A 15,495-nucleotide genomic window follows, 5' to 3' on the forward strand; every position below is an offset into this window, starting at 1 on the left:
GGCCCCTCCGTGCCAATGTCGCGCATAAACGCCCCCAAGGTTAAAACCGTCGGGAGTCGCGGGAGCTGTCGCACCTCTCAGAAGCAGGCTGGAAATGGGCCCCGAGGAGCCCTGGCATCTCACGTCAAGGCAGGATCCCCCCCCCACCCCACCCCCTCTCCTTAATTTGTTTGTCACCAGTTCGCCAGACAGCTTAGCGCTGCCGGGCATGTTTTTGATTGTAGCGTTTTCCCCCGTGAAGATATTTATAACCGCTCAATGGCAGCAGATCGTATCAATCAAAGGTCTATTCAGGCATTATTTACAGAAAACGAGGAGGAGGTGGGGCTCGAGTTCGACGCGGAGACGAAGGTTCCGTCCGAGGGCCCGACTTCGATGATCCGCACGGCCTTGCCGCCTTCGTGCCGTAAGATGTGGATCCCTCCAGCATGTCATTGATGTGCCGGCAGTCGGGGTTAAGTAAAGCACCCGTGCCCTCTCGGATACTCCGCAGCTACTTGACCTGTTTGTTCAGCTGGACGCCATGTCCCCCCCCCCTCCCGCCCTTCCTCGCCCTCTTATCCTTTTCTAACCGATGCAAGCCTATGTAGCGCGGGGGGTGGTGCCGTCTTCTCCAGATAAGCCAGATGAACGAACTTCCAGGTCCGGATCGACCGTTACGGATCCGTGGGCTCCCAAAGAAACCTTTTAATTAGGCTCGCCGTGCCGTTGGGGCGTGGGGGGGGCGTGTGGCGTTGCGGCCCAGACACTTCCTGCATTGTGCTACACCACCCATAAAGCGGCGGAGGAGTGAAAGAAAGTGAGGGCGGGAGGGACTAAAAATGTCCTCGGCCACATCTGCATCGCACCGCAAAATGAAGAGACGCCTGATTGCCACCATGCGCGGCGGTTATTTACCTAGCGGAGGCCCTCCGGCGGCGGACAGTAAATCACCTGGGATTGTTTCCCACTCAAAAACACTCCGAAATCTGAGGTGTGTCTCCCATTTGTGCGCCGACCTGTACGAGTTTACAGCCTTTTCTGCAGGTCCTGTTTGTTTTTCCTGCGGCCCTCATGCAGGCCCCCGCGAGGACCAATCCCAGAGCCCCCCCCCCCCCCCCCCCCCCTCCAAACCGGTGTTGCACATCAATTTTTTTTTTTTTTTGTCTTCCAACCAAAATAGAGGCAAAATACCAACAATCATATCTTTGGTGATGCTTAATGAGCCCTTTGGGATCCTTGACAATATACCACTAATAATGTGCTTTGCGTCGTTTGAAACTTGCCAGAGCCGACTTGCCTCCCCGAAATAGCAACACAAAAGCGCGGCCGCGGCTGACGACCGGCCGACAGCCGGCACAACAAGTTGCGCTCTGTACTTTCTGCTGCTGGCAGGACGACGCCGCGTCCGCCCCTTCTCATTCATTTCACACCACGGCAAGCCTTCCATCTGCGCTCCCCTCCTGCAGCCAGCCGCCGCCCCGCCCCGCCCCGACCCGTGCGTGTTTTCGCAGGGCGAAGGGAAGGAGAAATGAGAGATGAAAAGTGAGGAGGGTGTGCGAGTAATTGCCTGCTTTTGGAGACGCGTGGAGCCTGTCTGGGGAGGAGATACTGCGGGGGTGGGGAGGGAGGGAAGGAGGGCGGCGGGGGGGGGCGGCGAAGGTATGTCATCAATTTGAGCTCGGCCCTCAGAATAAAAGACAAACACCTTGGCTTTGATCTGGGCGGACCGGTTCAGCAGACGGTCCGCTAAGATAACGATCCATGCTGGTTACTGTAATCTTAGCCTCCGACCACGCCGCTAACTGAAACCGAGATCGGCTGGCGCTTTTTTTTGCTCGCAGCGGGGCAGATTGTACAAAAAAAAAAGGGAGCTGTGTCTCACGGGTGTAACGAAAGTATCCCCGCGATTTACGGTTTGGGATTTGAGGGGGGGGGGCTGCAGAGGAGAAGAAGAAGAAGAAGAAGAAGACAAAGTCGAGGATAAATGGTTCAAAGGACACATGTAGAGGACCTTTCTCCCCCCCCCCCTCCTGTATGAATAGCGAAGCGGTTTGGGCTGTTGCTAGCGGAGCCTCGGGGGTGTGGAACGTGCTGGGGCCTGCTGCACAATGAAGACAAGCCCTGCACGATGCGGCCAGCTGTGCCGTACACAAGGAAAGCGCAGGAATGAGAGCCCCATGAATGGCTTTCTCTGTGCGACAATGACTGGGGCGCTCGGCGAGAGCGCACGGTCAGAGGTCCGAGGCGGTTCGCGCGTACGCACGCACGCACGTGAGATCTTGTGCGCGTGCGCGCCGAAGAGCACTGCTGAGAAATTACCCAGGAATGTGAAGATACGTGCCAGAGACAAAGAATTTGAGTCGCATTCAACAGGAGCGTAGCCCTGCTCGCCTCGCTCGCAAGGGATATCGCAATCCCATCAAAAGGCCTCGCCTGCGAGCCACGCTGGACGGAACTAATGGAAGTCTTGTGCACTGGCTTAGGCTCTTTGGAGGAGTTTTAATTGACGAGACGGGACTTCTTGGGGATGAATTTCCTCCGACAGCCCCGAGGAGAAAATGAATGGCTCCCGCTGAAAATCTCGGTAATGTGCACCCTTGAGATCAAACGAGGCAAAGATTTTTCTTTTCTTTTTTTTTTTTTTTTTTTTCTGGCAACAACTTTAATTGGCTTAAAAAAAATATTCATAGATTTATATCTCCAAACCCTTTCCATACAATTAAAATTCACTCATTCTTTTGTGCCGTTATGGTTTGATCCTAACTTGAGAACCGGCTTAGGGCAGTGAGGGTGGGGGGTATGGGGGGGGTATCTCAAGTTAGCATCCAGCCACGTGTCAAGCAGAAAACCACAGTCACAGACACCCAACTCTGACGCAGCTACGACTTAATAAATACTTTACAAAAATAATGCAGGCTTTTTCTTTCTTTCTTTTTTTTTCTTCTTCTTTTTTTTTACATTGAAGATCTGCCTTGGAAAGACAAAGGACAGGGGTCTACATGAACAGCGAAAATAAGAGATGTGCATGCTAAATAAAACTCACAAGCTTATGTGAGGAGGACCTGGATGCGAAGGACAAAACAGGGTTGGGGAGGGAGGGGGTTCTAAACCAGCCCCCTGCACATTCCTTGAGGATCTCTTCAACCAATAATCAATTAATGGAGACAAACATGGTAGCCGTCTAAAACAAAACAAAACAAAACAAAACAAAACAAAAAAATCTTGGCATAACATTTTTTTTTTCCCTTTTGAGAATATGCATTCCCTTTTGTTTCCAGACCAAATCAGAGTAACACTTGACATTAAAATGAAGAATGACTGCAATATCTATGCATTCTGAGGCACATTTTACTAGCAAAAAAAAACAAAACAACACTGTCCGTTTCCTGTCCGGTAAAGTTTTGTTTGTGTTTTGACTCCGCTCGTTTTCCCAGCCCTCTCAATAATTCGAAGAGGAATAAGTCTCGTTCCTCAGAGCCCTGAATGTCCGTGAATTACTTGATGCAAAACAGAATTACACAATGGCAGGAGCACCATTTAATTTTTTTTTTTTGAGGTTTGGCTTAAGAGTTAAGCAGTTTTTTTTTTGTTTTTTTTTTATGTCCCTGGACTGGACGGAGGGCTAGAATTCCCTCGCCTCTTCGAACTGCTTGTAGTAGTCCTCGTCCTGGGGGTTGTCCGGGCACTTCTGCCCGTTGTTGGGCGGCCGGGCCTGGTTGTATCGGCTCCAGTCGCCCTTGCAGATGATCCAGGGCAGGATGTCCACCTTGTAATGCAGGTCGGCCGAGAACTCCGTGCTGATGAGGTTGGGCGTGCCCGCCCCTTTGCCGCGGGTGACGAGCTTCATGCCGTCGTCGTAGCAGCAGTGCTGCGCCGCCAGCGTGGTGGACTCCAGCGTGAGCATGGAGCGGATGCAGTAGCGGGCGGTGGGCTTGTAGATCTCCAGCTTCTCCTTCGGACCGCTGGCGTCCTTCCAGCGGAAGTCCCGGCGCGTGAGGGCGTCGTACACGTCGGCCGTGCTGTACGCCACCTCGGTCGGGTAGGAGCACGGGCAGCTGGGCAGGTCGTTGGCCACCTTGGTCATGTACTTCTTCAGGAAGTCGCTCTTGCAGTTCATCCACCGCTCGCAGCTGTCGGTGTCTGCGGGGAGACAGAGGGGCCGTTAAAACTAGCGGTGGTAGGGGGAGAGGGGAGGGGGGGAGGGGGATCGATTCACGTTAAAAAAATTCTTATTCTGGATCAGTTCATAAACTTTTATTGACATTTTCTGCCCACGTTTCTTCTGACCCGTGATGTCTCCAGTGCGGTGGACTCATCACCAGCCAGGTCATTGGGGGAGTCGGCGGGTCCCATCTCAGCTAGCCTTGTTCTCTGTTTTGACTCCACTATTTGTCTAATTGTTCACATACAAAACACTGTTTCAATTTTTGAATGAAGAAATGTTTGAATCGAGACTCGATCTTGAATCCAATCGTGACCTCAAGAACCAGAATCGCCAGAAACCCAAAGATTCGCATTCCTAACGCGAGAGCTCCGTCCTGCCTTGCTGCCCAACTTTTGACAAGGTGTAATATTTAACCGCAGGTTGTGTTTTAACTCGGATGATCAATACCAGACGCGGAGAAGAAGAAGAGGAGCGAGCGAACGGCGTGTGCTCCTTCCTCATCTGCCTCGCATTTTCAGCCTGAGCGCGAGGAATGCCAATTGGGTGAGCGAACGCGGCTGCCAGGTGGTTTTGCGCCGCCTTTGATACCGCGGGAGCATGTGAACGAGGGATCGTCTGGAGGAAAAAAATAAGACTGGGGGGAAGAACCTCACCGACGCCGAAGAGCTCCGTGGCGTTGAACTCATCTGTTCCGGCCAGCAGGCTCACTTCGGTAGCCGCCGTCTTGAAGGCGTCTTCAATACCTTCGGAGAGAGGAGATCAAAAGATCAAGAGACCATCAGATCGTGGAAAGGGTTTCTGTAGTGGGCCGGGGGGAGGGGGGGAGACCACGACTCTCTAACCTGGGCAGTTCGGCATGTCGCAGGTTCTGGACTCGGTGGCGGTGCAGGCGTAGCCGCAGGAGCGCGTCCGCTTCTGGTTCCCGTTGCCACAGGTGACGCTGCAGGCCGACCAGTGGCTCCAGTCACCTTCACCGTCCATGTAGTCTGGGTGAGATAGACGGAGGGTGACAGAGAGAGAGAGAGAGAGGGAGCGAGAGAGAGAGAGACAGCCTTAGCACTGATGCAGGCCACATGCTGAACTCACTCGGACCCGTTAGCATGCCTCACTAATAATAAGTGCGGGGAGGACATGAAAGAGGAAGTGTGGAGGGGGCTCAAAGTTCCCTTTGACTTTGGCCCTCAAAGCAGATACCATGAAAGCCTGTCTACACACACGCACACACACACACACTTGCGCTGCACTGTATATGTCGATGCAGAGTCGCCCGGCGCGAGAGTCCGAGGTGAAAGGCGCAAGTGTGTGTTTTCAGTTAGCGGCAAAGAAACGTACAAATCCCGGCAAAGCCACAGCGGACTTCGACAGCCGGCGAACAAACAGAACCCCCCCCCCGGCGGCGGCGGAACTGCATTCAGCCGCTGCCGCCTTGTGATTCATTGGCTGGAAAATGGGAAGTGAAAAGGCAAGAAATCCTCTTTTAACTGGAATCATCGTCGGGCACGTCAGCGTAATGCGGCCGACATGGAAGCAGTTACGCCGGGATCAACGGTCATCACGCCTCCGCCGCCACCGCTACCGCACACATGCGCCGGCCGTCAATGAGGGGAATTAATGTGGGCATGTTGGGATGGAAGTATTTCTGGCTGGGCTCCAAAAAACCTTCCTATACACCCCCCCCCCGCGTCCCCACCCACACACACCCTCGACTCTGCCATCTGCCCCTCATTACAAGCGTTTTGTACAAACGCAGGCCTGATAGCCGTCTCGCGGCTAGCTAGCTAGCTAGCCGTGGCCGAAGAACCTGGTGGCCGCTCAGACAGAACGCGGGGATCAAGAAATCTCCCGGACTGCTCGACCGTGACGGATTTACCCTCGATGCACAATAACGGCAATAATGATAGGCAGCCTTAAATGTAGCAAAGGACTATATTTTCTTGTTTATTTGAAGGGGATAAGGCAAGGCATGAATGATTGCTAGCCGCGGCAATATGGCCAAGACATAAAACTTCACTTGGGTTTGACTATAATCTTCCCCCTCTTACCACCAGGGATGCAAAATGCAAGTGGATAAAATGACATCCACCGCAGCACGCGCATTCCACCATGACCCATGTTGGTTTGGGCTCGCTGCAACGCAGGCAAGGACGCACACTTGGATGACAGCGATTGTAAATTGTCTCACGGCAGATTTATCTGCGGCCTCGCCATTTTGGACAGCGGCGCGAGAGGGACGCGGCAGCCCCTGCGAGCGCTGACTGACCCGCCCCGCCCCCCGCCGCTCCACTTTGATGTAGAGCGCCGTCCGGGGCTCCGCGTCGCGTAGCCGAGCGTCGCGCCGCCTAGGAATCCGTCTCGTAAAAAGAGTGTTAAAGGCTTCAATCAGGCTCCCGACGCTCAGCGCTGGAATGACTGTGCTCATTATGGTGACAGCTTAAATCAGCGCATCTGCAAAATTACAGATTCCACATCAGACTACGGCCATCTGGGGAACTGCGAAGGGGGCCGGCGCTCGAATAAGAACCTGCGGAGACGCATTCTGAAGCGTTCTTCTGAACTCTTTTTCCGAGCAAAGCAAAGCAAAAAAACAAAACAAAAAAAAAACAACCCCAAAAGTCTTCTGGTTGTCCTCACCGTATTCAGCCTGGGCTTTGCTCCCACCTCCGGTTCCTCCTCTCCTGTCCCACTCTGCCGGCGGCCTCAGGAAGTTGCTGTCCTCGCTGTTGCTCCCGTAGGTGCGATCGTGCTCCCCCGTTTGGTGGGTGGCTAAAGAGGGGGAGCGGGGCCACCAGTTCCTCCAGTTGGGGGTGGCCCAGTTGGGTTTGCTTTCCTTCCGGAGGCCTTTCTCTGGCTCGTGGCCTTCCAGGCCGTCCACCACTTCAATGGTCACCTGTGAAAAGTGAGACTTCATTTAGATTCATCTCGGGTGGATCCAGGTATGCAGTATTTCAATATTTTAAATACATGAGTACGCAAAAATGCTGTGCAACAAAAAGACACTTATCACACTTTCACCAAGCCAATGGCATTAGCACGTTAGCGAATGTTACTATCTATTATCTGCTAGTTAGCTAATTTAATCAGGCATTAGCGTTGTCACATGCTTTCAGTTTGTGCTGTGAAAAGTCGTAGTCGAAGAAGCAACAGTTGAAACAGAAAAAAAACGCAGTCAATTCTGTCTAGGGGGAAATGGGAATATGTGATTTGGTGGGCGAACTGCGCCGAAGGGAAGGTCTCTGTGACTTGGAAGGGATTCAGGACAAAGCCAATGTCCGTGGCATGAGGTGGCATTTGCTGATCCCTCCCCACAGGACAGAGGCTCCCTCCCCCTTTCGGCCCCAACACATGTGCCTCCCAGATGAGGGGGGCGGTGGGGGGAGGGTGGGGGTGGGGGGGACCTCACCCCTGCCCCACAGTCACCCTCCCACCTCTCGGGCTCTCTCCACCTAAACACAAAGTTCAAAGGGCTACTCAGCCTCCTCCAGACCATGAAAGCCAGATGAATCCCAGGATCAAAGACCCCCCTCCTCTCCTCCTCCTCCTCCTCCTCCTCCTCCATCCCCCCCCCAAACCCCCCCCCCTCCCCACAGCCTCACGCCCTTGCTCAAGTGGTCGCTCCGCTCTCTTCCCACATCTTGAGATGTTAATACACTTTGTTCGAGCCCGGATTTAGCGGCGATGCTCTCAGAAATGGAGGGACCCCCTTGCTAGATTAAACAAGGGGAATTATTTAAACACGCCAGCGGTTGCTCGGCCCGCGCGTTCACACGAGCCGTCGTCTGTCTTCCTGCTCCGGGAGTCGGGAGCCGGCCGCTCGCTGGTTAGCGTCTCCCTTTCAGCTGTCATCATGATGGACGCGGGACCTCAGTGTCTATCTCCGGGAAGTGTGAAAAAGGGGGACGCGGGCAGACGGAGGGAGGAAGGGGGGCTGGGAAAAATGGGGGTAGTGAAGTGCACCAAACTGTTGCCCCTTCTTCCTGTTTGAGCTTCCTGTCCTGCCCGCTTGGGCAGCCATGGCTGACGCCGCTGTGAAGAGCATCAGCGCGCGGCGGGGGGCAGGTGCACAGACACACACGCTCACCTGTATGTTGGGATTCTGTCCGTTGATGTCGGCCTTGGAGAGGTCGGGGAAGTTGTGCAGGTCCAGGATAAACGCCCCGGGCCCGTCCCGGTGGACGTTGCTGCCCTGAGCCCAGGGGAGGGTGGCGGGCCGCTGGGATAACCGCTGGTCCGGACTGGACCGCCGGCCTTCAGCGGGCAGCTGGACAGAAGAGCTGGTCTTTGCATTTATAACATTCTGTGGAGAGAAAATACGGGGAAATTAAACAAATGCGGCAAAGTTTTGCAGTTGACCGTGAACGCTCAAAAGCTTTGAATGCAACACGACGATTGACCGTACTTTTTTTTTTTTTTTTTTTTCCTGACCTCACATGTTGACACAGGTTGTTGAGGCCCTGAGTGTCATTAATCCTGCAAACAGAAATAGAGACACTCCGGACTGCTCGGTGCCCACAATGTGGGCGGACTGAAAACACTGGGGAGAAAACAAAAATGCGGTTCGGTTTCGTCTCCACTCGTTGCGCTCGGAGCCGCCGTCGCAGCTACGCTATACGGGCCGTCGTCCGTTTTTAGCTGAAAGACTATATGCCGTTTCCTGTCCAGAGCCATACGCTCTTGACATTTTTAGCGCTTTCTGCCGTCGGCGCGGAGAGAGAGGCGGTCAACGTAAAGGCCCGGACCCAGACGGGCAAAATAATTACGCCGGCCCTTTTATGAAGACGTTGAAAAAACATTTGGTTCGCTGACGGAGGCGGTCGTAAAAATTTGTCTCGCGAAGGACGGCCAAAGCATGTTGTCTCCTGTCAGGTGGGGAGCGATTACTCCTCCGTCGGACAGACAGCCGTGAGCGGTCGGCCGCCATCCGTCCCGGGGTGGCAGAAAATAAGATCAAAGAGGGCCATCAATCACGTCGCTTGTTTTCCTTTTTTTTTTTTTTTTTCACGTCCACATTTTCTTCCTCCCCAGTGTTTTTGTGGCCGGCCTGAGGCCTGAGGGTATGGCAGCCGTGCTCCACGGTTGCGGTGGCCGCTCACAGACAAAGTGTCAGCTCGGTCGCATTGTGGCCGCCATAAAAGCACCCCCCCCCCCTCCCCCCGAGTGGAACGGTTTGGGTCCGGCCAAGGTGCACTCTGGGACTCTGGGACGGCCAGAGGAGAAGGACAGGAAAGGCGGTGGGGGGCAGTGAGTCTAGCATTTCAGAACTGATCGATGTGCCAACACGGCCAGTCAGTGTGAAAATGATTATTCAGTTTGACTCCTGCAATTCGAGCCTTCAGCATCTTTCTCATGGGCACTAAACACAAAAAAAAAAAAAGAGGACTGCAGATGATTTTGTTCACAATGGAAAAAAAAAAAAAAAGAAACACCTCACAAATCACAAATCCACAATTTTAACCATGACTCAACGGCCAAATTCTTTGCGGGAGAATTAAAAGCTTTCTATGTTTTATTTTTTCTTTCTTTTTTTTTTTTTTGGCTTTAGCCACCTAATAAAAACTGGGGAAAACTGTACGATTCTGTTTACTGTTAATTCTGTTCAAAAATCATTGCAAAAAATGCCCGAAATGGGACACATATTTAAACAACAAAACACTTTCCTCATCATGAAACAATTACGGCTGACAGCTCGGCAAAGAAGGGAAAATAAATAAATAAGGATGGCGCATCTGCAATCAAGCCCTTGTGTGAAACATCACAGGATCTTCAACTGGCTCGATCACAAGCGCTGGGCCCTGACTTGTCCATGTGATCGCCCTCTTTTCTCGGTTCCCAGCCTTTCGGAAGATGCTGGGGCGTCTGAAATCAAACTCCACCAATCAGTGAGAGGGACCAACAAAACTCGCAGAGAGGTCTCGCGAACGGATTTCATTCACGGACGGACCCATAAAAACAGGTGTTGCGCGCGAACCCGGATGGACGATATTCTCAGGCATTATGTAAGCACGTAAATTGAGGGGAAAAAAAACATCTGTTTTTCATTCCAGACTTTAGTTATATGACGACAGGAACATTTGGACCACACATTCTGCGCACTTTCCTCCCCGCCCCCCCCTCTCCCTCATTATTAAAACGGCAAGTGGTTTCAGTTCGGGAAAAATGAAATGAAAATGTCATCGGAGGAAATATCGCCAGCGTGTGATCCGGCTACTGATTAGAACACGAGCAGTCAAACGCAAACGAGCAGCGACTTTCTTCCTTCTCAACGCCGCTGCTTTGGGGATTTGTCCGGCTGAGGAAGGCAGACGGCGCCGCACGTGTTCCAGAACAGGCAAACTACCAGGTTGTGAAACTCTGAATACTGTGTTTGCGAGCAGATTAGGTCTTCATTATCCACTCTAATCCCATCCCGATCTTCTGTCGTGTCACACTCTGCGCTATCACATGGCAGCCAGATCGTCCGATCCAGAGATTTGGTTTATTTAATATCAAAATTTTGAGCGCCGTCTCAGCCTCCCCGCTTTTGGAAACGCGACTCGTTCGTACGGCAGCGCCGCGAGACGCAAACAGTTTGCGGGCCAAAAATCGGCAGCTTGGCGCTGAAGCGAGTGGATTTCAGCTCAAGCCGCAGATTATCTCGCAAACAGTGGAGTGAAAGGACCAAATGTTAGTTTCAGACTTTTAGTCTTGGTGAGGCAAACACACAGTCACAAGTGTTGCGGTGTGAAAACGCCACAATTAGCTAAGTTCAAAATCCACCTCATGCGCATTTTTAACACTCAGGATCAGCAACAGCAGAGCGACACATTGCACACCGCATCCCGACAACACAACACAGCTACTTGGCCAATCACGCGGCAGCAACTCAATGCGTTTCGGCGGGGAGACGTGGTCAAGGCGACTTGCTGCAGTTCAAAGCGACCGGGTGGCATTACTGGGATTTACGCACGCAACGCCGTCTCCGTGGTTTGCAGAGAGAAAGAGGAAATAGCCGGTGAGCGGCATGTCACGCAAAGGAAAATGCTTTGTTGATGTCAGGGGTTCAAAGGTCGGCATGGGCAGACCGGTTGGAGACCACAGAGCGGCGGCAGTAAATCAAATAGGCACCGGTCACGACCACGGTCTGAATGGTAGCGCCTGTGAACGCACCGCCAACTCCGACCTTGATGTGCTGGCCCGGCCACCGGCCACTTTGTGCGGTATGCAGCGAATACGCACTGCCGCGAACACGAGTCACCTGTTGGCAATGGCGGAAAAAATCTGGGGCGTGACCGTCGGCCGTGACGCCGCATCCGCATCTGCCTCACAGTCATCGTCACTCATCTGCTGGGTGCTTCCCCGCGGGATCAACACGCTTTAATTTGGAGATCAAAAGTGACACGGCCACACCTCTGTTCATCCTGGGCCTCCCAGGGTGCCCCCCAACACACACACACACACACACACACACACAGCAAAAACACATGCAAAAAAGGGCAATGAATGAAAACTTACACACACACACACACACACCTTCCCCACAGCCCCCCCCCCTCCCCCCAACTGCCTTTTTCACTTTTGTCAGGGCTGCTTAAAGGGGCATGACTCCATTTTCAAGCAACTAGGGGGTCCTTTCCACCGGGGAGGCTTTCAGGAAATGAAGGCGGTGCACATTGTGGCAGATGCTTTTCAGCAAGGCACTTTTGTAGGTGGAGGAGAGAACGCTATCCTTGCCCTGTCACATGCCACCGCGTGTGTGTGCGTGTTTCGTGTATATTAGATTCAAGCCAGAAGATTCGTCTGAAAAAGCGTTTTCAACTCGCTAAATGAACAGTTCACCTGGATTCAAGTCTCGCTAAGCGCTAACTCCCGTGAGGGTCAGGCGGACTTCACTCCACAGCTTGTGCCCCGCTCCTCCTCCTCCTCCTCCTCCCCCCCCACCTCCTCCTCCTTCAGGCATGAGTGACGCTAACGAGCGCCGGACCAAGCAGCGTTCACTCCCCACTTGAGGTGCAGGAAGCCGCATCCTGTCATTTGTGTTCCCGTGAATGGCATTTTAAATATGACACCCCGGAACGACAATGCACCCCCTGGGCTGTGACAAGGCCGGACGAGAGATGACATCACCGCCTTCAGTGGTGGGCGAGCGAAGCGTGACTGCGTGGTGGAGTGTTCGCCGAGCGGCCCCGGCTCAACGCGGCGGCGGCGGCCTCTTTCATCGCGAGCCAGGCTCTCTATGTAAATGTTGGACGGGCGACAAAAGGCGATGCAGAGGCTGGAATGGGTGGTATTTGTTCAGTGTTATTACAGCGATTCCTCAAGAGAAACCTCACGGCGGATCCTCGGTGCAGCGAGCTCCCAATCTCGCTTTTGGCCGAGTGACAAATATTTGATAAATTCCTGGAATGTTTCCTCCGCTTTGCATAATCTAATACCCAGCTGAGGAGAGGCTCTCTCCTGCCGTATGGGCAGCCGTGTGATGGTGGAGATAAGACAAATTGCGCTCTTCTGTCTCCTGTCGAGGTTAAAAGTTCTTCCCACTCATGCGTCGCGTCAGGGAGCGATGCATGATGATGGCGAACTGAGTGAAAAATAATCATTTGCAGTTATTTGTTGATTATTGTAAAAGTGCTGGCGATTACACAGGGGTGATGTGAATATTTCAATTTTGAAAATGAGAAAAAAAACAACAACGTATGAATATGATTTTATTGCTTTGCATGTTTTGGATGTACGCACTGGCTGCCCTGTCGTAAACGCCACTAACTAAAGCCGTTCCATGCAACCTTCCTTAAACTTTTGAATGTAGCAAAGGGTCGAAAACATTCAGACCCAAATCAGATGTAATAATTGGCACGCCATCAAATGTGACAGCTTTGCTTTCAGCAAGGGGAATAACAGCCGCAGCGCTGCAGTCAACCCTGCTGCGAGTTCACGAGGACACCTGATTCCATTTGACGCTTTCATGCCCATTTACTATGTGTGGAAGAGTCAAACATGCTCGCTCTTAATCTTAACCCCTCAACGCACCGACTGGATGCGTGAAACTATTTTCTGTAGCATCGTAACAAATGATGCTACAAAGCTTAAAAGTTGCTCCTGGGATGCAAACTATCGATTCATTTATTAATCGTTAGTTGATTGACCTTATCGATCAATTAACGATGAATTGATCAGCGGCGTCCAATGTGACCCACAATTCTAATGTTTCAACTTTTTTTTTTTTTTTTAAAGTTGGTTAAAAGGAACTTATTCTAGGTATATTATGACCATCACAGTATTTACAGGTGAATTGCTCTTTCCTGCCACTACACTGTTATAATATTAACTACCCGTGTAAGAAATGCTCAACTAATTGCGACTAATTTAATTTCATCAATTGAATTCTTAACCGACAATTAATCGATAATTGATTAATTCTTAACATCCCTAATTTCAACCACTATATGTCCTGTGTGTGTCTTTGGGAGGGGGGGGGGGGCAGTAGTGGTTGGAGGGGGGCAGCACCGTCAGCGGTTCAGCGCTGACCTTCCGCCTCCTCAAGAGGAAGCTCGAATGACAGTGATGAGGCCATGATGACAGAGAAGCCCCCGGCGCCCCGGCATTTAACCCCTAATGGCATAAAGAGGAGCCTCTTGGTTGTTTTGGCGCTCTGCATCACCTTCCATCCTCCCGGCTAATTCCCGAGGCACCCATGGGAGTCCACATCCGCGTGCATGTCAGCGATCCCTTAAGACCCGGCGGGGGTCACCCGAGCCATCGGCCACTCTCATGTGGGAATTTTATCTAACCCATCTGCGACCAAAATGAGAAGACCCCTCGCCGGTTGGATCAAGTTACCCCCTCCACCCCACCCCAGAACTCCCCAACCCCGATCCCCGCCCCGCTGAGCGCCGCCACTGGCTCACCTCTCTGAGCGCCGCGTCCTGGTCCACCACCACCACCACGGTGTCGTTGCTCTGCGGCAGCGGGCTGCTCCGGAGCACCGTGATGTGCAGGGTGAGCAGGAGAAGTCCCAGGAGCAGCAGGAGCTCCGCCGCCAGTCGCACCATCCTCTTGACGCGGCCGCTCTTCGCAGCCTGCGTCGCGACCGGGCCGCTCACGCCGCTTCCTCCCGGTGCAGAGACTCCGATCTCCGGATCCGCCGGGGACGAGGAGCCGCAACACCACTTGGGAGCCACTTCGAGGGGTCACGTCACGATGGCAAAAATGCACAAACTAAATGGTGGTGGGAGGGCGGGGGGAGGCAGTCGCACAACTCTGGGAAAAGACACGAAAGTCCTCCGGATGAAAGTGTACCCGGTGCTTCCTGAGGACGCGGAGGTGTTCGGATGCGCGGATCCTCTCCTGGCGAAACTTGCCAACTCGACGCGGCGCCGTTTCCTGGGCTCCTGTTGCTGCCCTCAGATCTCTCAGATCTCAGGGAAGTTGCAGCCCGCTGTTGGCCCCCCGGGGTCCTCGCCGCATTGCGAGCCTCGATCGCGCCCTCACTTCTCCTCGCGTCCACTTCGAGCCGCTTCTGGCTCCGTCCACATTGTGCGGCGCCTCATTCGACGGCAAAAACAAAACAAAATCAAAATCAAAACTCGAAATCAACTCAAAGATAGGTTGCTGTTTGTATGACTTTTCCACCGTCCCGAAGTCGACTTGCTGCTCGCTGCGTTAGAAGCACAATTCATCCATCAGGCGCGCCGTCGGAGGCGTGCGAGCTTCGTGCGTGCGTGCGTCCGGAACGAGTGACGTTGGAGAAAGGGCGGTTGTTGGACCATGTCACTCAGATCCGTGGGGCTGAGAAGTGAGACACGCGCTGGGCTTCTTGTGAGCTCCTGAGGTTGCATTTATACCCCACGGCCCGTGAAGGCGCCCTCCCATCCACTGCCCTCCCCCTGGTTAACTCTTTCCTCCCCCTGAGCGGACCCTCCCCGTCCGTCCGTCTGTCCGTCCGTCCTCCTCTGGGAGAAAGTTTGGCCACTATATCAACACCAACCCCCCCCAAGCAGATGACATCACAGTAATATGTAAAATGGGGATGCCAACCCGCCCCTTTGTATTAATTTCCTATTGAAATGACAACCAGGTTTCAAATTGTACGCAACTAATTAAATCAAGCTCGAAGCTAATCCCTCCCCCCCCTTTAATTTTCCCGGGTGGTTCATTTCCGCGGGGACAATGATGACGCTCCGTGTCAGTGACCATCGGTGGTCCCCCGGAGGCGCGCGGGGGCCCACGGTGGTGGCGCGTCACAGCAGCGGCGTGAGCCGCGCAGAAGAGAAAGGACGCCCGGAGGCGCGCGTGACAGGAGGTCTTCCTGCCGCCGTCCGCGCGGCTGCGTCGCGCACCACCGGCAGCGGAAGGTGCCGCAACACTCGGCTTGA

General features: G+C 53.2%; 1 protein-coding gene across 1 annotated transcript; it reads right to left on the minus strand.

The window, feature by feature from the left end:
• Positions 1-2,603: 2,603 nt before the first annotated feature.
• On the minus strand, positions 2,604-14,927 carry ism1 (isthmin 1). Its single transcript, XM_076018914.1, has 6 exons — positions 14,029-14,927; positions 8,226-8,441; positions 6,779-7,034; positions 4,990-5,133; positions 4,801-4,890; positions 2,604-4,122 (listed from the first exon to the last, which is right to left on the minus strand). The coding sequence occupies exons 1-6, from the start codon at positions 14,170-14,172 to the stop codon at positions 3,605-3,607; spliced, it is 1,368 nt and encodes a 455-aa protein (XP_075875029.1). The 5' UTR covers positions 14,173-14,927; the 3' UTR covers positions 2,604-3,604.
• Between the last annotated feature and the right edge of the window lie 568 nt (positions 14,928-15,495).

This window comes from Nelusetta ayraudi, unplaced genomic scaffold (assembly GCF_046127955.1).
Source record: "Nelusetta ayraudi isolate G7.1 ecotype Tasmania unplaced genomic scaffold, CSIRO-AGI_Nayr_v1 ptg000008l, whole genome shotgun sequence".
Lineage (NCBI taxonomy): Eukaryota > Metazoa > Chordata > Actinopteri > Tetraodontiformes > Monacanthidae > Nelusetta > Nelusetta ayraudi.